The sequence below is a fragment of the Lepidochelys kempii genome, chromosome 10, assembly GCF_965140285.1.
Source record: "Lepidochelys kempii isolate rLepKem1 chromosome 10, rLepKem1.hap1, whole genome shotgun sequence".
Classification (NCBI taxonomy): Eukaryota; Metazoa; Chordata; order Testudines; family Cheloniidae; genus Lepidochelys; species Lepidochelys kempii.
Window position 1 is genome coordinate 71,679,687 of NC_136389.1, and position 26,113 is coordinate 71,705,799.

General features: G+C 46.0%; 1 protein-coding gene across 1 annotated transcript in view; it reads right to left on the bottom strand.

Annotated features, from left to right (window-relative positions):
• AGBL1 (AGBL carboxypeptidase 1) overlaps positions 1–26,113 on the bottom strand; it is a 356,531-nt gene that overhangs the window by 110,257 nt on the left and 220,161 nt on the right. Inside the window, exon 20 of the mRNA XM_073304655.2 lies at positions 1,912–2,075. Within this exon, the coding sequence (XP_073160756.1) occupies positions 1,912–2,075 (164 nt within the window). The remainder of the gene's footprint in view (positions 1–1,911; positions 2,076–26,113) is intronic.

The window sequence follows — 26,113 nt, forward strand, 5'->3', positions numbered from 1 at the left end:
ACTGGATGATGGTGACATACTAACTAAAGCTGGGCAAATTTCAACAGGACTACTGGTTCCACTTGGGTAGACACCTAACAGTTCCTGTCCTTATCCCACATGGATCTAGATTCCTGTGTTATGGGAAACTTGCAAGATCAGTTGAAATTTTCAGTACAACTTGGTTTAAACTCACAGACTCATAGACTTTAAGGCCAGAAGGGCCCATCATGATCATCTAGTCTAACCCCCTGCACATGGCTAAACAAGAAATAACTGTGTGTGAATAAGTTTTTTGCTATTATTTTGGTACACCCAGTTCCAGTCTCATCCAAGACTGTAAAGGGCTGAGGTGAATGAACATTACAATAAAACCAAGCAAATAAAATAACAGAATTTTAAATCTTTTCATCGCAAAAAGATTCCACTTAGTTGTAGGCAAAAAGGCCAGGATCAGTTCTGGCTGAACCAGTTCCACCTGACCTATTGGCTTTATTTCATTGCCTGGCTTCTGTAGGTGTTTGGATTTTTTTTCCTCCCCATTGAGAAGTTAGTTTAACTCAAAGGCTCATGCAGCTCCAGTTCCAATGTTAGGGTTTGATTTATGCCTGGAATCTGTCTGTCTGGCCAGGCGTGAGTGGTTCTCTCTAATGACACGCTGATTGCTTGTCGGAAGGCTGTCCGCGGCACAGTTAGTGTTTGGGATACACAGTAATTGCTTCATGTTCACATGTACAAGTGAGCATGACGAATCCAAAAGAGCATCTCTATTTTTTAGACTTTTTCATTCCTCCCTCCATAAACATTAAAAATGACGAACAAGGTTGTAAATACGGTCTCCAGCATGGAGAACAGGTGGTACTAATGGCTGTTAAGTATCCCTGAAGGGGAAGACTGGAAATCCACTATAAATTACTGGGGTATTTCTGCTACACAACAACTTGCCTTTTTCACTGGTGAGAGTGAAAGAATCTTTTGACGAAAGACCCGTAGGGGGAGCGTCGACTCGTATCAGTCACTGGGTTTTCTTTTTCCATCACTTTTTGAAAAACATTAGTTTGATGCATGCGCATGTCATTGGCAAGTGAGAATGGTGATGTTGCATAGAAATCTCCCTATCTCCTCAGACACCTGAGTTTATGTTCTTTATACTCTGACATACATCCATGCCAAACTCTCCTCTCACTTACACTGAAGCAACCCCACTGACATCGAGTGCAATGGAATTGCACCCAGGATATTCCGAGCAGAATTTAGCACTTTAAAAAGAGAAGTTTCTCCAAAATAATCAGTAGGGTCAAGGTTTCACTGTGTGCGTCACAGACCCACAAGCTGACTCTCTCTAAGAGTGCCCAATTCTTTGAGGTGTGGAGCACCATCAGTGGGAGTTGTGGGCACTTTGCCCCTTCTGGGATCGAGCCTAGAATTTCTATTGCTTGCTGACGAGCTCCTTTCTGAATTTGCAATACTCATTCCCTTCCCTGCAGCTCTCAGGGAATTACTTCCTTGTGGGAGACTCTTCAGGGAGCCTTTTATTGGTGATGGAAACAGATTTTGATGGGGACAGTCTCCCCTCCTCGAACAGCCAGGAAGAGGATTTGTGAGACCCACCCCACTCACCCCAGACGGAGAATCCTTTGGGGCGATGCCACTCCGATGAATGGAACAGATGGGCAAGTGAGTGGAAAGTCTGAGAGGACCATCTCCTTCTCTACCTAATTTACCCAGTCGGAAGGATGTAGGGCAGGGCAGCACTGCTAATCTCATGGACTAATGCCTCCACAATGGATTTCTTTAAGAATCACTTGTCTCCTCATTTATAATGAGCATCTCAGTCTGTGGTTGAGGCTGGTGCTGTAAACGTGGAACCAAGACTATTCCCTGCCAACGCCCCTCCTGAGGAGGACTCTCTAGTAATGCTCTCACTCTGACCTTTGTGCCCAATGGTCTGCAATCTCCTCCTCCAGATCCAGCAGGGCTGCTGCCTGAGCCATCAGCTTCTTGCTGCAGGGCAAGGATTTAAGCTGCAGGATGAGGAGTCCCAGGCAGAACTTGGCTCCCATTTCCTCCAACTCTCGTGTTCCAATCTGCAGGCCCTGTCGATGAAAAACAGAAACCTAGAGTGATGAGTCTGGAATCACCCAGCTAAGGGTGGGAGGAAGAGTTACCATCTCATATAGGCTACCGCTCTCTGGGGTATTCCTCCAGATAGGAAAATCTAGAGGCAGGACAATGAAATGAACCGGACAACACCCCAAAATGTTGAACCCACATGCTCACTCCATTGGCCAAAGATTGCAAACACCTATTTTTACTTTGCACTTGCTCCATACAGGTCTTTTCATCTGCAGCGAGATTTACAGTCATTAACAGGGTCCCCTGGCCTCTATTTTACAGACGGGGAAACTGAGGCAGAGAGTTCAAAGGACTTGACTCTGGCTGCAGAGTAAGTCACTGTAAGAACAAGTATCAGACTCCATGAGTTCCTGGCTCCATGCCCAGCCCTGCACTCAGAACATTACACCACACTTCCTCTCTGTTAAAGTAAGAGTTGTCTCCTTGAGCCATGGGAAGGCAAATGAGCTGTGCCACTGTAAGCTGTCAGAAGTGGCAGAGATGAAAAGGAAGGAGGGGGAAAGATCTTTAACAAGTTATGAATAGTTTACAAAAATCAATAACAAAGTAATTACAAAACAAACAACTCTGAGAGGCTTCCCCTTCTATTAAACACTGGTGTCTCCCTGGCAGAGGCGGGCTACTGTTGCAAACTGTGGAGCTGGATTTTCAACACCCCAAAATTTAGGGGAGTCCTGCCTGTTATGAAATAATGGGATGTAGTTCCTGGTTTGGATTGCAAACCTCTGCAAAGTCTGGGAGGCTCTGGATCTGATTTGGTAAGCAGTGCAGATCAGGGTTTGGGTCAGACCCATTACTAATCTGGTACATTGTCAAGTCTCTCTGACTTTGAATAAGGTGGAACGGCTCCTCTTGGGCAACCCTAGCTGATAGTCCAGTATCAAAAGAGTCCTGGTCAAGCTTGAATATAGAGGCTGTCAAGGTTCCTTCCCCACTCTGAACTCTAGGGTACAGATGTGGGGACCTACATGAAAGACCCCCTAAGCTTATTCTTACCAGCTTAGGTTAAAAACTTCCCCAAGGTACAAACTTTGCCTTGTCCTTGAACAGTATGCTGCCACCACCAAGCGTTTTAAACAAAGAACAAGGAAAGAGACCACTTGGAGATGTGTTCCCCCAAAATATCCCCCCAAGTCCTACACCCCATTTCCTGGGGAAGGCTTGTTAAGAATCCTCACCAATTTGCATAGGTGAACACAGACCCAAACCCTTGGATCTTAAGAACAATGAAAAATCAATCAGGTTCTTAAAAGAAGAATTTTAATTAAAGAAAAGGTAAAAGAATCACCTCTGTAAAATCAGGATGGTAAATACCATACAGGGTAATCAGATTCAAAACATAGAGCATCCCTATAGGCAAAACCTTAAGTTACAAAAAGACATAGCTTATTTTACCAGCCATTAAACAAAAGAAAATCTAATGCATGTTCTAGCTAGATTACTTACTAACTTTACTGGAGTTGTAAGGCTGCATTCCTGATCTGTTCCCGGCAAAAGCATCACACAGACAGACAGAACCCTTTGTCCCCCCCCACCTCCAGATTTGAAAGTATCTTGTCCCCTCACTGGTCATTTTGGGTCAGGTGCCAGTGAGGTTACCTTAGCTTCTTAACCCTTTACAGGTGAAAGGGTTTTGCCTCTGGCCAGGAGGGATTTTATAGCACTGTATGCAGAAAGGTGGTTACCCTTCCCTTTATATTTATGACAGAGGCCAATTCACAAAGGTCTTCCATGGTACATCTCTGATGCCTAGTAAGGCAGATGCTGAAGTACCTTGCTGAATTAGGGCCTAAATAGGGTCTCATGGATTCAAAGACTTTAAGGCCAGAAAGGCCCATCGTGATTATCTAGTCTGACCTTCTTCACATTGCAGTCCACAGAACCTTAGCCATCCACTCCTGTAATAGACCCATAACCTCTGGTTGAGTTACTGAAGTTCTCAAATCTTGACTTCAAGATTTCAAGTTACAGAGAATCCACCATTTATTTTAGTTCAAACTGGAGACCTGTACCCAACGCTGCAGAGGAAAGTGACCCCCCCACCCCCTGCCGCCAGGGTCTCTGCCAATCAGATCTAGGGGAAAATTCCTTCCCCACCCCAAATACAGCGATCAGTTAGACCCTGAGCAGGTGGGTGAGACCCACCAGCCAGACACCTGGGAAAGAATTCTCTGTAGTCACTCAGAGCCCTCCCCATCTACTGTCCCATTGACAGCCACTGGAGAGATTTGCTAATAGCAGTTGCATGTGCCGTATGCCATTGTTGGCAACGCCACATGCCAATATCATCCCTCCATAAGCTTATAAAGCTCAGTCTTAAAACAAGTTAGATTTTTTGTCTCTACTACTCCCCTTGGAAAGCCAATGATCCAGATATAACCAGAATTGACTCATATTAACCCTGAACCATTCAGATGACTCTCCCCTTCCTCACACCTTGTATTTTTAATTTTAAATGGCATCTTTGTGCTTACAGCTCTCAGGGAGGCTGTCACAAGCTTCTCAATCCAACCAGAAGTAGGAAAGGCCAGAAGCCTCACAAGAAAGCCAGTTCCGGTGATATTTCTATTGAAGCTTTACGGGTCTAAATGGACTGTAATGCTTGAATACAGTATGCAAACTTTTAGGCGCTGATCCTAGAAGAAACCAAACTCTGAACCGTTTCTGGTTGTGGGGTGGGGTTTTTTTTGGTTTCCCTCAAAAAATTTGCAACAACTAAAATGAAACAAACCCCGGGGTCTGAATCACCAGCTGCATGTAATTCTTAATGAAACCAGTGGGAGTTCCATGTATGCTGTGTAAGGGCTGGACAGAATCAAACCCAGATATACAAAAGCGAGAAAGTGTCTGTAAACTCCCCCTCAACTCTGGCATTTATTGACCCCATCCAAAACATTCTCCGGTGCCATCACCCAGGGCAGAATCAATCCCTGAACATTTGCTGTCTCTGCCAGTATCAACCCTATGGGTTACCTTAGCACAAAACCTCTCTGTAGCCCCCGCTCTTATATGAGCTCCCAACTCCATTACCAAAGATCGTTTCCTTAGTAATAGTCAAAAGCCCCCATTTACATTCCCAGGAACAGCCATGTGAATGGTGTGAGCTCCATTCCAATATGGCCTTTATTTCTGGACTCAGATGTTTACTACGTATTACCGAACGTCTTAGGGGTAACAGAGCCGTGAAAGTTCCATTAATCCATTAGAGGCAGCAGAGCTCTGATCTCATGGGCTTTCTCCCTGTATAGAGTCTGTCAGATTTGTAAAGCACTTCAGAACCCTTGGGGACTGAGCAGCCCTCTGTAAGTGCGAGCTGTGATTATTTCTGAATTAAGAGTGCCTGCTAGATGGAAGTAAGGAGAGATTTCTCACATAAACTACTGCACTTCTTGCAAATACTTTTGCCAGGTTTGTCAGGCCCACAAGGCCAGTCAAGCCTATGAGAAAACCACCACTTATGGTTTGGCAGATACAGTACGTGCAAATGTCACCTGGGGTTAAAGCTGCCCTGGCAAATGCAGCTTTTCATGGTAAATACGTTGAAATTCTTGCTCCTTCCCTGGCTTCTGAGACAAAACTACAAATTTGCAATTATTATCATTGTCAATAATAAAATGAAATAATACAGCACTCAAAAATATACCAGGCACAAGAGACAAAAAGAAAAAATACCTGCTCGATTGAAATAAAGCAGTGATGTAACATGCAAAGAGAAAGCAGCCTGTGGTCTAGTGGACAGAGCACTAACTGGGAATCTGACAAGCTGGGTTCCACTCCCCATTCTCCCAGTAACCTGCTATAAAACCTTGGGCAAATCTCTTAGACAGTAAACTTTTCCGGGTAGGGACTAAATGTGTGGGTATAGTGAGTTATGGCAGGGATCTGCAACCTTTGGCATGCGGCCCGCCAGGAAAAGCCCCTGGCGGGCTGGGACCGTTTGTTAACCTGCCGTGTCTGCAGGTTCAGCCAATCACAGCTCCCACTGGCCGCGGTTCATCATCCCAGGCCAATGGAGGCTGCAGGAAGAGGCGGCCAGCACATCCCTCCGCCCACGCCGCTTCCCACAGTCCCCACTGGCCTGGAATGGCGAACCGCAGCCAGTGGGAACTGTGATCGGCTGAACCTGCGAACGCTGCAGGTAAACAAACCGTCCCAGCCCGCCAGTGGAGTTCCCTGGAGGGCCGTGTGCTGAAGGTTGCATTCCCTGAGCTATGGAAATACAAATCATTAACAATAGTAAGAAACCAGAGAGATAAGGCACAGGAAACAAGAGTTATAAACACAAGGCAGTGATAGTGCTTGATGCCTCTGAACAAGTTTAAGTGTATTATTTATTTTATTCAAAAATAATTTTTTGGCAGTTTTTGGTTATGTCCAAGTAAAGAGGATGGAGGTGCCTGGCTGAAGCAGAGAGAGCAGAAGCACAAATCTGCCATTTAGAGAATGACAAGGGCTTCTCTCAGGTGCAGAATACACAGAAAACATCTTGAGGCTTCCTCTGTGGTGTATCGCAGGTCCCTGCTTCCAAGATCAAGGCAACACACTAAATACTTATCAATCCCAGAGATGCCAAGCAGCGACTGTGCTAAAGCTCTGCCTGTGGCTTTATGATTCCCCAGAGTTTTATTCAGGATATGAAGAGGCCTTAAGAAACTATGAGCGGAGAAATAATAATAATAAAACCATAATATACCTGAGAAACATCAGGCTGTAATTGCTCATGCACTGAAGTTAGCTGCCATACCATAGTCCCATATTGCTTTGATATTAGACAGCTCAGGAGTAACAGCTGGAAATCTCAGCTAGAAGATTACTTGTTAACACACTTTATTCACTTCAAACACAGAGAGACTTTTATTTTTTAACTCAGCTAGATCACATAATTCTCTCTCTCACTTCCCCCTCCCTCCCCTCTCCACCCCTTTCAGCAGTGGGTGTGGTTGGAAGGGGTGTGCCATGACTACAGTAGGAAGTAGAGGTGTTGACAGACCTGAGATATAAAACTAGTGCCCTTGATGGCTCCTGCCTTCAGTGCCAGGGATTGCTGATGTAGATCTCTGCATCCATCCATCCTACTGTATGAAATGCAGAAGGCAGAGGAAGAATGCAATAGCAATGCCAGTCTGTGCCTGTGTTTGGTAAGAGGCTGGCAGGAGAGACTAGCCATACTGCACTGAAGTGCGCTGGCTGAAGACCCAGTGACAGAAAGTGGTCTGGTTACCGCAACATTACAGGTCAGTGGACTAGGCAACCATGTCTCACTGCATTTTTGTTCAAGGTGTCCTTCAGTCTGGGTCTTCCAAGACCTTATCTTTCTGTCTAGTACATGGCACTGAGCCTCCTCAAACTTCCTAGGTTCACACAGTCCCTTGGCAGTGCACTGCCTTCTGAAGATATCCCGCTATGGCATGACAGGGAAGCTGCCTCTTGTCCACTGTGGAAGAGAGGGGAGCTGCACATGTTTTGCCAATCACAGATGTCTGTGATTCCTTGACTCTGTCTTCTCAATTCTCGTATCATTGTAGAAAGCTGCACTGAGGCCCCACCTGAGATTCCACTTCAAGCTTTGGGCCCCTTTTCTTATATAAGAACACACAAAATCTAGAAATCTATGCAGTTGACGAAATGTAGCGTAAGTCTTAGCTATCGTGAGAGGCTGAAAAGCTTACTCGTGTCTCTCTGAGCCAGTTCAGCCTCTGCTGACATTGTGAGGTCGGGGTGTCAGTTAGTGCTTGAAGTCAGGGTGGGCTTTCTGAGGCAGATGTGTCCAGGAGCCAGCAACACGTACTCTCTCACAATGAGAGGGGAATTTGGGGCAGGAGGACAGTAATTACTTGAGCCACAATCTGGCCAGGACACTACTGTGAAAACAGGTATCTCCAAACCGGAGCTGGTCGAGTAATTCATGGTGAATAATGCTTGTTAATATTCAGCATTGCTGTATCCACAGATAAATGTTTCTGTCATTAGACAAACTGCCCTCACAATCCTTCACAGGATTAATGATATAGCTATGGCACTGGAGGCAAAAAGGCAGCATTAAACACTCCCACTGCTGCAAGCAACATGGCTTTGCCATGTTCACCTGATGACACAGAGGATTGTGGGACCTTGTGAGTTAAACTGGAGATGACTTAGCATAGAAAACTAAAGGTGCAGCAAATTAAAAGCCAAAAGACATACATACACATAGGTAGACTGGAGATTTTGGGGAAAATGACTGCTCCCTGAGTTGAAAAAAAGGGACCTTCGGTGGGCAATAATGCCATCAAGGTGTTCTCTCCTACTATTGGTCACTTCTTGAACCCTTGGGGTAACAGCTTTCAGCTATAAACTCACCTGCTGTCTACATTTATATATATCTATATGCACACAGAGAGAGAGTATTCTCTGCATCTCAATGGCTTTACACATGCACAGCGGTTATGCCCTGAGGCTGGGTATAAATAAATTGACAGTCTGGTTTCCCACTAATTCCATCAGTGAGCTCTCAGTCAGAATACTAATAGAAACCATCTGAAGGCTGCAGTGAATAAACCAGAGAGCTGAATGAAACATTCAGTGTCTGATGTCTCCTGCCTTAATGTTAGTCTGAACTATGCCTGAACACTGCTGTCTCTATATACACACACACACACACACAAATGAAAACACACAGGCACACACCTGTAGGAACCTGGTGCTTATAAACTGGGGGGTAGTGAGGAGAAAGCTAAGTTTTCTCATGTGCCACAATCCCTTACATAGCTAGAATAGTGTATTTGGTATTTAATAGCAGGGACATCATGCAAAATGGAAGAAATTACAGATAAAGCAATGAGTTTGGGCCAAAGGACTTCAAGGATAAATATGCAGATTAAGTGAGCAGGAAGGGCCTATGATGCAGGGGGAAAGTGTGCAAGAGAGGTTCAAAGGAATTTCTAGAATGAAAGATGAGGAGGATGGGGGTGGGGCAGACAGAAGAGAGGAGGATGGGAGATATGGAAGAGAGGACTGAAGGCTGCTGGGGCCAGTGGTGGTCGATACAGAGGAACAGAAATAAGGAGAAAACTCATGGAACCCTATCTGCCTACCCTACTGTTACAGGAGTGTGTCTAGTTCTGAGTGTTTGTCATTGTTGTCTTGGACATTGGCCACAAAGTGAGGTAACATCACTGCCTGTCTCTCTAGGATTGAACCTTATGGTCGTTCAACTCTGGCAAAGTTCCTACAAAGTCAATGAGAGTACTGCCTGCATTACGTCTGAGCAAGGACGTCAGGATTTGGCCAGTAAGACACCTAAAGAGACAGAGACAGACATGAAGGCATCAGGGGTGTGCTTTTGTTCTGAATCATTTTTCTGTGATGAAATGAATGCTTCCCTAGTTAAACAAGTGTATTTTACAGCCAGGATTGTTCAGGAAGTGGAAAGGGGAAGGCAAACAAGGAAGGGCAACCCCTTCCCCTTGGACTCACTAGGGGAGCTGTCTTCAAAATCTGTTCAGTGGCACGCTGGGAATTCAGCAGGAGACAATACTCTAGTCAAACATTCAAGCAAGTTGAATTTTGAATTCTCCAGACTTATTGTGGGGAAAAGGCTAAACTAAGATTGCCTGGTGTCACTTCCTCTTCCACTCCTCTACACCCACTGGCTATTTGCCCCAGGTTCTCATCCCCACAATCTCTCCACAGCAGCCTTGCTCCCGGAGCCCTCCATGCTCTTCTCCAACCTTGCCTCCCTCCCCCAATTTTCCTCTCCTTATTCCCCCTTCTCTCCTCCTCCCACAATATCCTTTGCCTTTCCTTCCTTCACCTATTCCCAGGGGGTACCCTACCCTCACTGCCCTGATACATTAGAACAAACTAACAAATGACACAGGACCAATATTACCTTTGCCAACTGTTAGTAACCACATTGTTTGGATGGTTCACTGCCTCTTCCTCTCTCTGTTCCTTGTCCTTAGGCTGTAAATTCTTCAGGGCAGGGATGTAGGTCATGATTCACCATTGCCCTACATCTTGTGCCGTCATTTGCACTTCCTTGCGATAGGTAAAAAATGCTACTATTCTGATCCAATCATCTTATGCCCACTTGCCACTACTGTAAATGACTGCACCTGGTGCAGGGCAATGGAGAACCAGGCTCTAAAAGGGCCCTTCCTGATAAGGGCCAGGAAGGGATAGATTTCTATATGGGGAAGTGTCCCATAATGTAGCTCTTTGCAGATGCTCATTAAGGAAAGGAAAGATGGAGAGGAATAGAGAGGAAGAAATGCTCCCCCGGAGGGGACAGTCTTTAGAGATGGGATGGTACCACTGCCTGGGAGCTCTCACCTTCCAGCAGAGGTAAGTACTGCATTAGTTTGCTTTCTCGTTCATTTAAATACCATGTATCATGCCAATGGACTGTTTTTAGGATGTGTGTTTTGGTCCAACAACTGCTTTGGATGGCACCTGGACTAACACTAACGGATTATGCCTCCTCCCTTCACACACACTGAACAGTTCTTCACCCTCTCCCACTTTGTCTCTCCCATAGGCAGCTGCTCTGTTTGCAATGTAGTGGAACAGGTTGAATGGGTGCTATGCCAGGCCAGAACTGAGTACTCTGTAGGAGTTTGCATTGTTTCAATCTGACAGAGCCTGGAGCTGCATCAAGCTCCTATTTGATTCTGACTGCCATAGACATTTCCAGCAGAAGGAAGTTTCCTCTCTACATGTTCGCTGGTCAACTTCGCAGTACTATTTGTGCACGAAGGTCTCCTATTACTGAGCAGTCTGTTTCTCTGTGGTGCTCAGAAAGAGGGGAGGTGAACAGACAGTGTTTCTACCCTTTGTAGTGAGACTTGGAGGGGAAGCCTCCAAAAATTGAAGTGAACAAATAGTTGGACATTTCCAAAGCGTTCTTAAAGAAAAAACCCTGCCAGCTCAGGACCCCTGTGCTTCTCAGGTTCATATACCTAGTTACTTCTGCAGCCCCCATAACCATAATAAATGAATGCCTCACAAACACTCATGAATTTATCCTCACACTGAGGCAGGGAAGTGTTCTCATTCTACAGATGGGAACTGAGATACAAAAAGGGAAGTCTATGACAAAGTCTGGCACTGAATTCAGGTCTCCTAAATTCCAACCCAGTGCCTTATCCAAAAGACCATCCTTCCTCCCCCTGGGTTCCATATAAGTACTAGGAAAACTAGTATTACTCCTGCAGGTGGAGACTGGGAAACTCACAGATATTCATATGGGCTCCATTACCATATTATCTGAGCACCTCACACAATCTTTAATGTATTTATCTTCACAGCACCCCTGTGGTGCGGTAGGGCAGGGCTATTATCCACAGGTGTCAATAGCATTAGTGTTCATCAGAATAACCAGACCAATAGTCCATATCGTCCAATGTACTGACTAGAGCTTCCGAGGAAGATGTAAAATGTGCCTAACTCAGCAATATTACACCATGGGAGTGAAATATCTTCCTGACCCCAGATGGGGGATCACCATCTATCTTGAAACATAAGGTCCTTGTAATTTTATTCCAGCTAATGTAAGTGCAGATGCTACTTTTATTTATAAGTCTCTAATCCTTTTTGTTGTTGTTAATCTTAATAAGATAGTTGTCTTTATAATGCCATTCACTGCTGGGTTCCACAGGTTAATTATTCCATGGAGTACCCTCTTACCCTTATATTATATTACAAGGTTAAGGCATAGCACCTGCAGGGCCTTCTACATGCTACTCAATCTCATTGCAATAACAGTCCACAGAACCTTTCATCACAGGGTCTCAAAGGACTTTACAAACAGTAACTGGTGAAACCGCCTCTCGGGTGTCTACTATTATCCCCACTTTATAGGTCAGATGAATGAGACATGGAGAAGGGAAGCTGCTTGCCCAAGGTTACATAGCAAGTATGGTGTTCCTGGGAATAAAACCCAAGAGTCATGACTCCTGTTCTAAACCCTAGAACTATACCACAGGGTTGTAAAAGTCATTGTTCCACCAACCCAGGGACTGAAGGGAGATGACTTGTGACTCCCCTATTTGTGACCTGCAGGAGCTGGTTCACCCTCTGGCACAAGACAGGGAGGCTCATGGCTGCCCTAAGCTGCGTTCATGCTACCATAGCCCCTCGGCAGCGAGGAATCAGCATGGTGCAGGTCCATCCCAGGACACACAGTTCCTCCTACTGGCTCCAGAACTGGCAGCAGTCTGCCCCCAGCTTACCTCAGCACATCCCTTGTCCCCAGTGCTTCTGCAGAGATGGGACGGAACGGGTGGAATTGGCTCAGCACTGGGTGGGGGTGTTCTGTCTCAGGGAATGCTGGGGAGCACCCCTGTGCCAACTGCACTAGCGTAGAGCGTGCAGAGCATAGTGATGAATCCTCCCAAGCAGGGCTCCGGGTTACTTCCACACACTGTAAAGCCCCTTTTCATATTGTCCTTTACTCTTTCCCTTTTCAAACTACACAGTCCTAATTTTCCTAGTCTCTCCTCATACTGAAGCTCCTTCCAGGCCACTAAACATTTTCATTTGCCTTCTTTTGACCTTCTTTAGCTCTGCTTTGTCTTTTTCCAGATGAACTGATCCAGTCCAAACCTAGTATTCTAGGACAGACACTAACATTAATGTCCATACCGGCATTATAATGTTTGCTGTGTTACTCTCTATCCTTCTCTTCATATAGTCTAGTATCTAATTCACTTTTTTTTTTATTGCAGCGGCTGCTGCACACTGAGCAGACATCTTAATCTAGCTTCCTAGGTGACGGCTACTTATTTTTCCTCAGTGGTTACAACTAATTCAACCCCCATCCACATGTCTGGGTGCTTTAAATTGGCCCTTCTAATGTGCCTTTGTCTACATTTCATCAGCCATCATATTACTCAATTTCATCATTTCTTTAGCTCCTTACAATCTTCCCCACTACTGTATAATTCAACAACAGCAAATTTTGCTACCTCATTCTCCTCCCCATCATCTGAGTCATTAATAAGTATATTGACCAGCACCAGTCCCAGCACTAATACCTGTGGTCACTTCACTTTTAACCTCTTACCATGCCAAGAATTGCCCATTTACTCCTACTTTTGATTCCTCTCTTTTAACTAGGTTTGAATACATGAAAGTTCCTTTACTTTTCACCTCAGGGTTCCCAAATTTCCTTAATAGTCTTTTGCAAGGGGCTATATCAAAAGCCTTATGAAAGTCTGATTACATTTCAGTCACCACTTCTCTTTCAGCCACTGAGTTCCTTGCCTCTTTCAAGGAATTCTAACATATTAATAGAAAAGCAAAATTCACCTCACCAGCTATGTTGCCTTGTCCCTATGTTATTATACTCACCTGAAACTCTGTCTTCAATGGTTTTCTCAGCCCCTGAAGTAAGTCTATAAATGCCAAGACTCATATATAGCACCCTGTTAAACAAGGTTGTGACATTGACGGTCACCTAGTCCTCTGGCTGTTTGTAATGATAAATTGCATATTTTTGTTAGTAGCTCTTCTCCTTTGTTCATTAGCTCCCTCAGAATTCCTAGAGGAATGTCATCTGGTCCTGATCATTAATAATGATGGCTTGACTGTAAAATAACATATGCAGGCAGAACACAAACCTTTGCTCCTGCCATATAATTTTGCCAGTACGTCCTGATTCACAGCACTCCCTGCTATTCCAGTCCTGTTTCCCTACCAGCTCTGCCAACATACTTGAGTCCTGAACTGTTTCTTCTGATGTATCTAAATTTCAGCCCTCAACATCCCATGCCATTCCAGTCTGCCACCTGCTCTGCCAAAGCACCTCAATCCTGACATGTAAATTCCCTTTCTATTCCAATCCTTCACCCTCTCCCCAGAGCTATACCAGTATAAAATCAATTTGGACCTGTACATGTTTCCCATAGTCCATTCCTGAGCCCCTCATATATTATGCTAATGTACCTCAAACCAGAGTTCCCCATCCTGCTGGCAGCTACTGGCAATCATGCCAAACTCTGTAATGATTTTGAAAAGTGCACAAGTGTTCACAGAAGATTAGACTGAGACCCTCTCAACACAATTTCACAAATTAATTTAAAATATCATCTGAAAACAGCTCTCCAAGTGTGCGGAGCCACCTAAAGCCCTAACTCTCAGCCACTGATTACGTCCTTCATTACTTTAAACGTTCATGCATCAGAAGTCTCTCTCCTACCCTGATGCAATACCCAACGAACCACATCGTCCTTTTCCTCCTGAATTATGTATGACTGCTCAGCCTGAAGCAGAAACACTAATGTCGCTTGGTCCTCTTCAGCTGACACTGTCAAAGCTAACTTCCCCATCTATTGTTCACAACAGACTAAGGTTCAGTATCAAGAAGGTACTATAACTCTGCAACCTACTGTACTAGTGCATCTGAAACAACAAAGGACACATTCATTTTCCAAGCGAAAGGCAGGTGGGAAAACCAAAAACATCTACACCCCAGCTCAGATCAGAAAAAAAAAAAGAGACCTAAAGCAGAATGAGCTTCTCCCCATCTCTCTAGCCATGCCCTTTAGAGCTGAATGGAATCACAAGCAAGGAGTGTGTTGTCTTGTTTTCTTACAGGTGTCGGAGTTGTTATTCTGATTCCCATTCATCCCTCTTGCTGCTTGTCATGTTTAACAGAAAAACAAGAATAACAGCGGAGATCTATTTTCCCTTTCAACGTCTTCCTCATGCCAACTATAACTGGGCATGCAATCTAGAGCATGGTTCAGAAGGGCTCTTGTGCTAGATGAAAATTCAATTCTGTAGAAGGTAATTCATACCAAAAGCATCCTACAGACCCCCTGATGGCATGTGATCCATACAGCTAAATACAGGTGATCCCTGTGTGCTACAGTAATGCATTGTAAAGACCCTGTTCGTAGATGATGTTAGGGTATGTATGATAAATCTAGGGCAGTGACCAGATTTTAGGGAGGAATTTTTGAAGATGTTGATAACCGGGAGGCTCAGGAAGTGGGATTCTGACCATTTATTTGGGGGGCTTGGGTAGGTGGCATATTTTTAGATGGGTCATCAAGATGGGATTAGTAAAGTCAAGGAGCCAGTGTTGCAGATGAGGAGAATGGAGCTGAACAGAATCTGCTGCTCTCTAGGGTTTATGAAATGGAATTTTGTAGCTCTTGGGGCCCAATTCACTACTGCCCTGCACCTAGTGTAATGCAAAGTGGGTATAGAATGCTGCTGTTCTGATCTGGCAGCCTTTAACACCCATACATACTTCTCTTTGCTCTGGTGTAAATGGCTAGACAATGTGCCAGGCCACAGTAAACCAGACCCCAGGCATCTGTCCGTGCCTTATAAAGTAGTGTGTTACAGTAGTCATACAGGTTGCACAGGGCCAGTAGTTCAGACAAAGCCTTAGACAGCTGAACTTATTTAAGGGAAAGAGGGAGTCTCAGTAGGGCCCAGGGGTTAGACCCAACCCTTTGCAAACTACCCAGGGGTCTTTACAGTCCACTTGTACAATCACACCAGAAAGGGCCTTATTCTCAGGTCACCACCATATGAGCTTATGGAGGGAGAGAGACAGAAAGTATCTGAACTTTGAAGAATCTAAGGAACAGACTGAAGAACAGGAAAAGATGAGGTCAGAGAGACTGGGTCAGGGGGAAAGGGAGGCAGCAAGCCAGCCACAACTGGGATAACTAATGGGAAACACAAGTTAAAGCAGCCAACAATTCCCTTGTTGTGCAGTAGATATTTCCACTTTGGCTTTTTCAGAGGTAGAGGCCAGCAGGAGGGAAACACATGCCAGCTGATTAATTCAGTGCCTCCTGGAGCAATAGGTGAGAAAGACACATGCCTTGCAACAATAAACCACAAGCCAATGTGTCTTTGAAGACCAACTGACCATTCCTAATAAACTAGGTAAAACAAATGGAAGCAGAGCCATCGCTGACTCCAGATGACACACTTCCTGGATTTCATATCCAGTGCAATTACTAGTGTAAGCGGGGGAATAGTCCCGCTATTGTGGGGAACTTTCCTGGCTTCTGCACCACCCCGGTGAAATGGGCCAGCAAAAGGATCTGAGTCCTCACTCCCACTTCCTTTACCCAGTGGCCTCCCTGCCCTTGAGGACTCCCCTTCCACTCTCCTGTCTGGCAGAGTCCTCATAACTCCAACAAGGCTGGGCCCAGGATTCCTGGGGGGCTCGACCCCCAACCCTGCTGTGGTCACGTAGGACAGGGGCTAGGGTGTCCCCACTCTGGGTACTCTCTCTGTACTGGGCACTTCTCTGACCCACTGACTATTACATACAAGTTAAAGCAAATGCAAGTTATTTAATCAACAATTAATTTTAAAGAGAATAAGGAATAATGGGAAACGTTAAAGGAAACTCATCAACCCGCTCTGTGGCAGGGAACATCACAAACAGTAACTCTGGAACGTCAGGGCAGTTCACAGTCTGTTCCTTCTAAGTCCCAGGCCTCCTTCTCCAGCCCTGGCTGTGCTGCAGGGATGCTGTGGGTTGGACACTTGCTCTGGTGGTGGCCACATGCTCTCAGGCTCTAAGCGGTAGGACCCTTCTTCCCAGTGTCGCCCCCATCCTGTCGGGGTTACGATCCCTTGGCTGAGGCGTCTCCTTGTGCTGGACCCGCTGCCCAGGGTCCCCCTCGGTTTCCCCAGCTGCTCACAGCACCCAGCTCCTGTCTGCTCCAGCCCCAGCTGCACCACTCTGTCTCTGCACTGCTGCTGCTCTGCCTCCAGCTCCCTGGGCTGCTTCTCTGGCCCCTCTGGCTCTGGTTGCTGCAGCTCTGCGCCCAGGGCTAGTCTGCTCTCTCTGGACTGTGCCTCTGGCTTTGGGGCTGCAGCTCTGCTCCCAGGACAGGGTCTGCTCTCTCTGCACTGCTTTTCTGGTCCCTCTGGATCTGGCCCAGCTCTGCTCCCCAGCTTAGCTCAGGCCCCTGCTTTCTCCTTAGCTCAGCCCCCTGCTTTCTCCTTAGCTCAGCCCCACTCTGTCTGACCCAGGCAAATCCAGCTCAAACGGAGGACAGGACCTCCCTGGCCTCCTGACTCCCTGATTAGCCTGCTCGCCCTGTCATTCAGGCTGACCTGGAGCATTGGCCTCTCCCTATTGTTCCTGGGGACTGTCTGTCTCAGGGTCCTGGTTTCCCATAGACCCTTCCCTTTTTAGTACTGGGAGCTAGCCAACCAAAACACCCCCACTGAATGTTAGTAAGGGGGCAACAGTCCCCTTACACTAGCAAGGACATTTGTATGAACACAAGCTACTTCTTCCTTAGAAGTCCATTTCAACCTGCTGCTTATTCTTTCCCCCTAGAGCTCTAATCCTCTGTTAGTAACATCACAATCATTTCCACAGCAATCAAGTGTTACGTCCTGCAAAGAGGATTACTGTTTCGGGTTGGGAAGCTGAACGGACTCAGGAGGAACAGATGACCAGCTTTTGTGCAAATGTCTTTGGTAACAGAAAACAAAGAGAGAGAGAAATACAGAACCACATGACAGATGATCAGATCTACTGCTTGCAAGAGGCATCAGATGCTCTTTAAGTTCATAACAAGTGATGTTTCCCAGAGAGATTTACAGTGGAGTGTTGGGAAAACTAGCAACAGGTGGTATGTCCCTTCCCCCCTCCTGTTTTTTCTTCTTTGACAAACTAGCAATATTTTCAAAATGAAATGTCACAGACAAATAAAAAAGCTCCTCATGCATAACTCCATCCTTTTGGCACAGAATTCAATGAGGGGGAACACCACTGAAAAGAGTGCACAAGTTTTTGAATGTCAAACAACTGGTTTCAATTTTCGCCTGCAAAATCCATACAACAAACAGTTAAAAAAAAAAGACCTTTGTTTTGCTTCTTCTCCCCCCCCCCACCCCAAGAACATAATGCAGCATGACTCTCCAAAGAACAATTTGCCTGGGATTACCCATAATACACTGCATTATGGTAATACACTTCAACCCCTCATGCATATTAGACTGACAGTGTTAAAAATCTGTCAAAGGAAAAATAAATGATACAACAAAATGATGATGTAAGACAAGACGATAAACATTCAGCACTTTTGTAATCTGCCAAAATACACTCTGAAATTGGTCTGGGAAAAGAGAACAAGGGGACTGTGAGCTCAGAAGAGTTTAAGGGAATGTTCCCAACTCAAGCAGAAAACAATTTCTGACTGATATGCAGACACAATCACATGAAGACTGAAAACACAACAAAGCAGAACCAAAAGCCAGAGAGGAAACAAAGTAAGTTTTTCTCCTTTTCTTTGATTTCCCACTGTGCAGTGACCTAGAGGGAATCTGCCTGCTCACTTTTCCATGGATGGATCACCAGGCTTCAAAACACACAAATTCACTCATCTCCTACTCTCGCACTGGTGGAGTTAGACACAATCTCTGGAGCACTAGAATCCAGCCCAGTTATTCAGAAAACACCATCCAGTATCTGGGAGCATGAAACATGGGGTTCCAAGGATCCACCAGCCTTAAAGTAGGTGAAGCAGCTGACATCACAGGTCTTTCTCTTTGCCTTAATCATAGATTGGTGCTTATCTCCCTCAGCCTAAGAGCAGGCATAGGGAGCATGAAGACAGTAGCATTTTCAAGCCATTTGGCCTTGCACCTTTCCAGGTAGGAAGCCACAGGAAAGTGCTACCAAGATACACCTCACCAATGATCAAGGGTGTGGGCAGCAATAAAAGAGGGGCATATGTATGGGAACAGGTGAAAATGGGATGATTCCTGGCCCCATCTGATTTAACCCATCCCTGCTCTCTCTCATGCACACACGCTCTCTTTCTAACACCTCTTTGCTTTTCAGTTTGCAAGACAAAAACAAAATGAATAAAGGGAGGAGGATTTCACCCTCTAAAAAGTTGGGCCATGGGATAGGGTTTGATCCCACGTCCTGACGCATTGAAAGCACCATAGGACATAAAGGATCATTTCCTTAATAGGGTTAATCTACCCTATAAAAAATGGAAAACTCCGAGCCAATTCATATCACTGTTGATTTCCATGCAGACAAGAAACCAGGCACATCTTCTGAAATACCTAAACAAGAGAGGAGCCTGCTCTTGGTGTCAGATGATGGGTTTCTTAGCTGGCTATTGGAGGACAAGAGCTGGGCTCTTTTCTGGAAGAACCTGACATAAACAAGTGCAAAGACAGCCAGCAAAGGACACTTCCCACACCCGTGGTTCCAGCTCAGGAAGAGGGATGCAGCAGAGAGTGGTGCTTTCTGCTTCTCTGCTTCTCTCTGTGCCCAGTCACTGAACAATGAATGAAACAAGGAATCAGGGCAAATTATATTTGCTGAGACGGAATTGTAAAGATTAGTGTTGTAATTAATCAGGACAACCCCATCAGCAAGCTCTTGACCTTTATTCCGACCCTAATAACAGCACCTTCCCCCGTGTCTTTCATCCCAGTACATAAAGCCTTTTACAAACGCCTTAAAGGAAGCACCCAACTAGCTCCTGGGAGGTAGGGGAGCATTACTGCACATGAGGTCACACAAAGGGGGAGTGACCAAGGTAAGGTCACACAACTGGTCAGTAGGAGAGCTGGGAATAGGACCCTGGAGTCCTCTCTTTCTCAACCACCCCAATAATACTGTTGGAAGTTGTAGCATTAGGGGCCATTCCTCCAGAGTGCTGGAGTGCTTTTCTTATATCATAGGAGTCGCCGGAAGTAACAGCTGAGTTTCAAGAAAAATTCAAGGGGTACTCATAAAAAAACTAGGCTATACTATTGTAATAACCCCCAGGCTCTCTCCAGTGAGACCCAGAACTGTCTCCCCTAGAAACGCCCCCATCAACACCACCACGAGACTCAGTCAGAGAAAATGACAGGCAGCTTAGGACAGCAAGACTGCTTCTAGCCCCAAAGCTGCCACCTTCCCTCTCCCTTTGCACCTATCCTGAGATAGAGTCCTCCTCCCACACAGAACTACATTCCATCCCCACTCCCCTCTGCGTTCCCATATAGTCCTGCACCACAGTTATTTCCAGCTGCTCACCTGCCTGCCATGGGACTGCTAGCCCCAGAGGGCTTCATGCACCACTTCCACTGTGAGTGAGAGGATCAAAGCCTTCTGGAGTGCTGCTGGCACTGTGAGGCAGGTAGACAACTGATCAGCATGGCAGGCAGTCAGTAGACCACAAATAAATGCAGCAGCTCAAGGGATAACGATGGGGCAGAGAGCAGTGGCAGTGTCGGAAGGTGGTAACCTCTGTCAGGACAGCTGTTACAGCAACTGAGCACCTGGATCTTTTTTTTTTCCCCTCCAGAAAGAGGACGCTCAAGACATTTTCCTGAGAAGGCGTGAACAAGAATGTGGGGCAGTGGCTTAGATTAGAGCACTAGCTTCTAGCTGCAGAGATGCTGGGTTAGAAGAATTTAACAAATTACGGTGTGCCAGGAGCTTTAAATTAATGCATTAAGATGCAGTATTAAGGTAAACAACTGGCAGCTTTATTGAGCATATCTAGCTGGGATAGAGGTCTACACAGAACTGAGTAATATTCCCAAATATCCCATCCCAAGCATGAATAGAGTCCTGTGTGAAGTCTGGGCTGGATTCTTCAGGTCTGACTCTTCTTCTGTTGTTCCAAAGTCCCGCTGTGCAACACAGAAAGAGCTTATCTCTGGACATGATGTGAAATGAGTTTGGTGGGTCTTAGCCTACTGCCAGTACAGAATTGGACCCTAGGGATGCAGCTTTTAACGTCCTCTAGTGTGTAGGTGACAGTTTATCAACACTCATGCTTGGTTCCCTGGCTGCTGTCATAGGCTCCTGGAGTTTGCATGGTGGTGTCAGGATGCTATCCCATCACAGCTGGATGATCACATGAGGATAATCACATGGGATGCAGCGCAGACAGTATGAAGATTGGTGCTTTCCCATAAAAATCAGGGCAGGTGCTGGTGACCCTAGTGACCTAATCAGGATTCACAAGGTCTCCAGAGATATGAAGACAGGTCACTTGTTAACATCTCCATTTCCCCCCTCGTCCTCCACCACCATCCTTTGTCCCAATATCAGAACAGACATCCCTAAATGCTGTCATAGCCCCAGATGTGCAGTGGTACCAGATGCTTATTAAGCCCAATGTACTTCTCTGCAGCTGTTGACAGTACTCAAAGCAACAGCATAATTTTCATGGGTAGCCTCAGACACAAGGGGTCAAATTCAGAGGTGAATCTAAGAGATCTTGAGAGAGACTAAACTGGCATAAATCACACCTTCCTCCAGCCCCACCCTTATGTCAGTTACACTAGCTCAGATTTCCCCCTAGACTCCCTTAGACCCACTTACTTACACTCACTTGGACTCTCACCCATTTGCCAACTGATAATTATCACAGTCCCCTCCTTACATGTCACCTCTGAATTTGGCCCAAAGATATTTCCCAACCCTAACATTTCAAACTCCAGGGACCAAATCCATCCCTGAAGTAATACGTCCTTGGAAGTCAATAGAGTTACATCATGCCAGGGCTCACTAAGTGGATTCTCCTCTCTCTCCTCAGTTATAATCGACAAAGGGTGATTCTAGTGACAGAAGCTATTTCTGGGCTTTTATGGGTAATTCCTATATTCGGAGAGTGGGGGAAGGAATGGCCCCCAGGGGAGAAAATGTTAAAGACGTCTTTCAAGAAATATAATTTCCTGCCAAGGGCTTCTGCACATTCTGTAAATGAACCCTCTGAAAAGACAAAAGGCTCCATTAGCTGCTGTTAGCAGGAGTCACGTCTGTGAGGCTCAATGGGAGAATGCGGGAGAGGTAGAAAGTTCCCAGTCTCAAAGTAACAATCACCCTCACTGTCCCTGCACCAGTGCCACCCCCACATGCTTGGCCAATGTATGCCTCTCTCCTTGCCCAGCAGAAAAGCTCCTGCTCCTTAGTGGCAAAGTAACTGCGAGCCTTAAAGAGACAGAGCAAGGTGGGATTTCACAGCAGCTTCCAGCTTCTCACATTAGATGCTCTCTCATTTGGAACGCCTGCCGTGTACACCCACCCCACACACAAACACATGCCAACACACAAAGTACACTCACACGGACATATAGTTAAGTACACACACACCAACACACAGACACATACACCCACAACACACGATCACACCAAATCCACTTAGACACATTTCTAAATATATAATGCCCCCCCCAACATGCACACACTGATATCCAAACACACATACATCTCCATACACATTTTCACACAGCCAAAATCTCAGTGTATGTGTGTGTCATACAGACTTAAGTGCTCTCATTCACATCCATATGCACCTTGTCTTTCGGTGGTATACAGGCCCACTTAAAGAAAGGGGATGTGTGCATCTGTCTGTTTCACACACAGAGATGTGCATGGACCCATACACAGACAGATGGTTCATACTGTACACTTGCACCAACAATTGCACTGCTTCACATGCACAAACACCTCAGTGCCTTAATGCATCCCAACAGCACATCCACGCTAACACACACAAAACACGTGATTCACTGAAGGTGGGAGGAGGGGTTCAGGAGGCCGCAGATTAACAGCAAATGGAGTCACAGATAGATCAGATATCTCTGTCTCTTATAACCCATGCACCTGGTGTTCTTACATTAACACAATGATAATTAATTTTGGTAATTAGAGTTATAACAGGAGGGTACTATCCAGGAGCCCAAAGCAAATCTCTCCTTTTGGAAGTGAATTTGTTATGCCCAGTAACTAAGCAAATGCCATATTTGTCAGCCCCAAATAAATACAGAGGAGATAGCAAAGAATGGTTTTTCTATTTCCTAAGCATTTGCTTCAGGATAACATGGATTTATTCAGCAAGGAGATGGGAAACTGAACAATAAAAATGACTAAATGGAAACATAAAAATTAAACCCTTTTACACAGAGACAGACTGCAGCAGCTCTACCTGCCAGCCCCTTCCAGATTCCTAATGAAAACAAACAATGATTTGCAAATGATTTGGAAAATAGATACCTCATTCTTTTCCCTTTGCTTGTGTGCACGTGAATGTGGAGCTCAAGACACCGAGGGATTAATAGCACAGCTACAGTCTTGCATTGCCACAAAGTTCTGCAGCACCTCCTACTATTCCATTACACGCACACAGCTCAGCCAATATTCCTCAGCATCCTCTGCTATCCTAGTCCTGGACCTTCCTTCCCCACTCCCAGCTCTGCCAATGCATCTGAATGAATCCTGACCGAATCAGGAATGGACAATAATGACAAAAGGACACAGGGGATCAAACCCCCATTGGGACATGGAACCCTGTCCTTGGAGGGCCATGCCTGCCGCTGAAAGAAAAGTGATGGCAACACTTGTATAGCTTGTAACACCAATAAAGTCTGTTGGATTGAACTGGACAGGTGAGGAGGCTGCCTTCCCCTGCCTGTCTGAGCAGAGACAGGAGAGGAGGCAAGAAGTGGCCTCAGCATGCAAAACCTAGTCACCCATCTCCTCCCCACTCCCTGCACACACACACACACACACACCCGTATACAAGCACTTGACAGTGCAGTGTCAGGAATGAGGACTTGCAGCTGTGTCTCCCCAGTTACTGGGCACCCTCTGAGCCCAGCTGAGCCATAGAAGGGCCACCTGATTAACCACTCAGCCTGATTGGCCTAGGAAGTCAGCAAGCCTGCTCTTTACCCAACAGCAACAGCTGATCTGTGGCTGGTCACTAACTATGCTCACAGCTGCAATCACTCCTGTGCCTACCTTCCTCCAGTTCTGCTCCTACCTTGGTCCTGCCCTGTCCCTGTCTGCTCCAGACCTGCTTCCTTACTGAATTCCTGACTCTGACTGACCCCTGGGCTTTGGTTACTGGCTTGAGGACTCCAGCTCCTGACTCTTGCTCCAAACACTAGGGCTGATTCCTGCTCCAACAACTAGGCCTGACCGCCCACACCCCGGTTTGCGACATGCCGTGTGGTGCGGTGCACTCCGGCAGACTCCAGTGCAGTACAGTACCTTCCACGCTAATTAGTTGCAAATGGAAAAGAGGCTGATGGTCATATTTCCCCCCAGCTCTGCATTTGCGAAAAGGTCACCAAGAAAGTGTGAATTTTTTTCCAGTGAACAGAGATATCTGCAGCTAATCAAATCTGAACTTTATCATTACCAGGTGCCCTTCCTTTCCTGTCTCCATTTAGAAATTATCTCCCTTCCCCAGCACACATTTATGCAGACACCACACACATGCATGGGCAGACTGCATACACACACCCCCATATGCCCTGTTACACGCATGCACCTTATGCGTATAGATGTCTGTAGAAATATATACACAAACCACCTACCTTTAATGCTGCACATACACAACAGCCTTACACCCACCCTTGCACACACACCCTCCCTTCCTGCCAGCACACCTTCATGCACTCACACAAGTGCTCTCGCACACACAATTGTACGCATAGACAGGCAGACACTCACATGCATACACATCCTGTTTCACACAGACACTGACCTGCATACCCGCTCCCTTATACACATACACACTCATGTGGAGGCATATCCTTAAAAGTAATCAGATAGCCACAGCCACAGCCACACCCTTACTCACCCCCGCCTTCGGGAAAATAAGGACCCTGGGATCAATAACCACTTACTGCCCTTCATTCCAACACTGTCCACTTCATTCTTCCCTCTTTATGGTGACAGACAAGCTGACTACAGATGGGGGGCATCAGTATGCAGGGGAGGTGAGGTGGACACTGTGTTAGCATAAAAAACAGACAGATGCCACAGAGTCCAGCAGAGTCTGGTGCTGCAGTCCTGCAAGCTAGTGAACAGAGCCCCCTCTGCCCCAGAAGCCCTCTGTTTTATTCACAGAACACCAACGCCACTCCACCGAACAAGGAAGGGCAATTACACAGACCGTTTTCCTGCGGCAGCAGAACTGGGCGTGGGATGGAGGGGACAAGCAGACAGTTCCCCTACATCTGTGCAAAGATCTTGCACACGTAGGTTGCAGACATGTGATTCGTTCAGTTCTGCACAAAAGTGACCTGATTTCATATCACAAAGACTATGTGGCAAGAAACCAAATGTACTTCAGACACCTCCTCCATTCTCACTGGGCTGGTTTTTAAAGTTGTCGGTGTGCTTTATTGCCATTGTAACTAGTAATGAAAATGTAGTGCTCGTTGTCCCTGCCAGTGCACCTCAGTTCCAACCTGCAAGCACCCCCTGATATTCCAATCCCAGGCTGCCCCCTCCCCAGCTCTGATGATGCACCTCAAATCCCAGCCCACAGCGCCTCCTGCTGTTCCAGTCTTGCACCCTCCTCCGTCCAATTTTGCCAGTGCCGCTCAATCTTGATCTGCAGCATGCCTCATTCTTTCAATTGGGCCCGCCCCACAGAGCTCTGCCCGTGAACTTCAATAATGCGCTGCCAACACAACCAGTTATTTCAAGCGTGAACCAGTCCTGGGCAGAGCCTAACAATAATATAAATATCATTGTTTGCTTAATATATGTATTGATTGTCTTTCTACCTAGCTAGCTTATTTCGCCAAAGGAGCACATTTTGCGTTAATCATGACGGGACACATTTTTAAAGCTGACTTTTACTATCAGTCCCCAGCACAAACCCTCCCCTCATGTACATAAATCGTAGAACTTCCTGTGTATCTGTGAGTTTTGCATGTGCACATGCAGTTTCATAGGCTGGCTGGAAATTTGGTCTATAAGCACACATAAAGCTCATCAGCTATGTGAGAAGGGCATGGGGAAAGAAAGGGCATGTGGTGTGTGCGCATTATGGAAGTGAACTTTGCTCATAAAAAACTCCAGCACTTTCACTCTTGGGCGGCCTTCCAATCACCAGACATCCTGGCTTGGTCAGAGAAATGACCTTTCTGTCGGTCTGTCACAGCAGACACGGGTTCGCTCTCAGCTCCTGTATACTTCACTCCCCACTCCAAGCAAGAAGAAATGGCAGCTTTTAAAGGTCACTGTGAAATCAGTGTCCAGCTG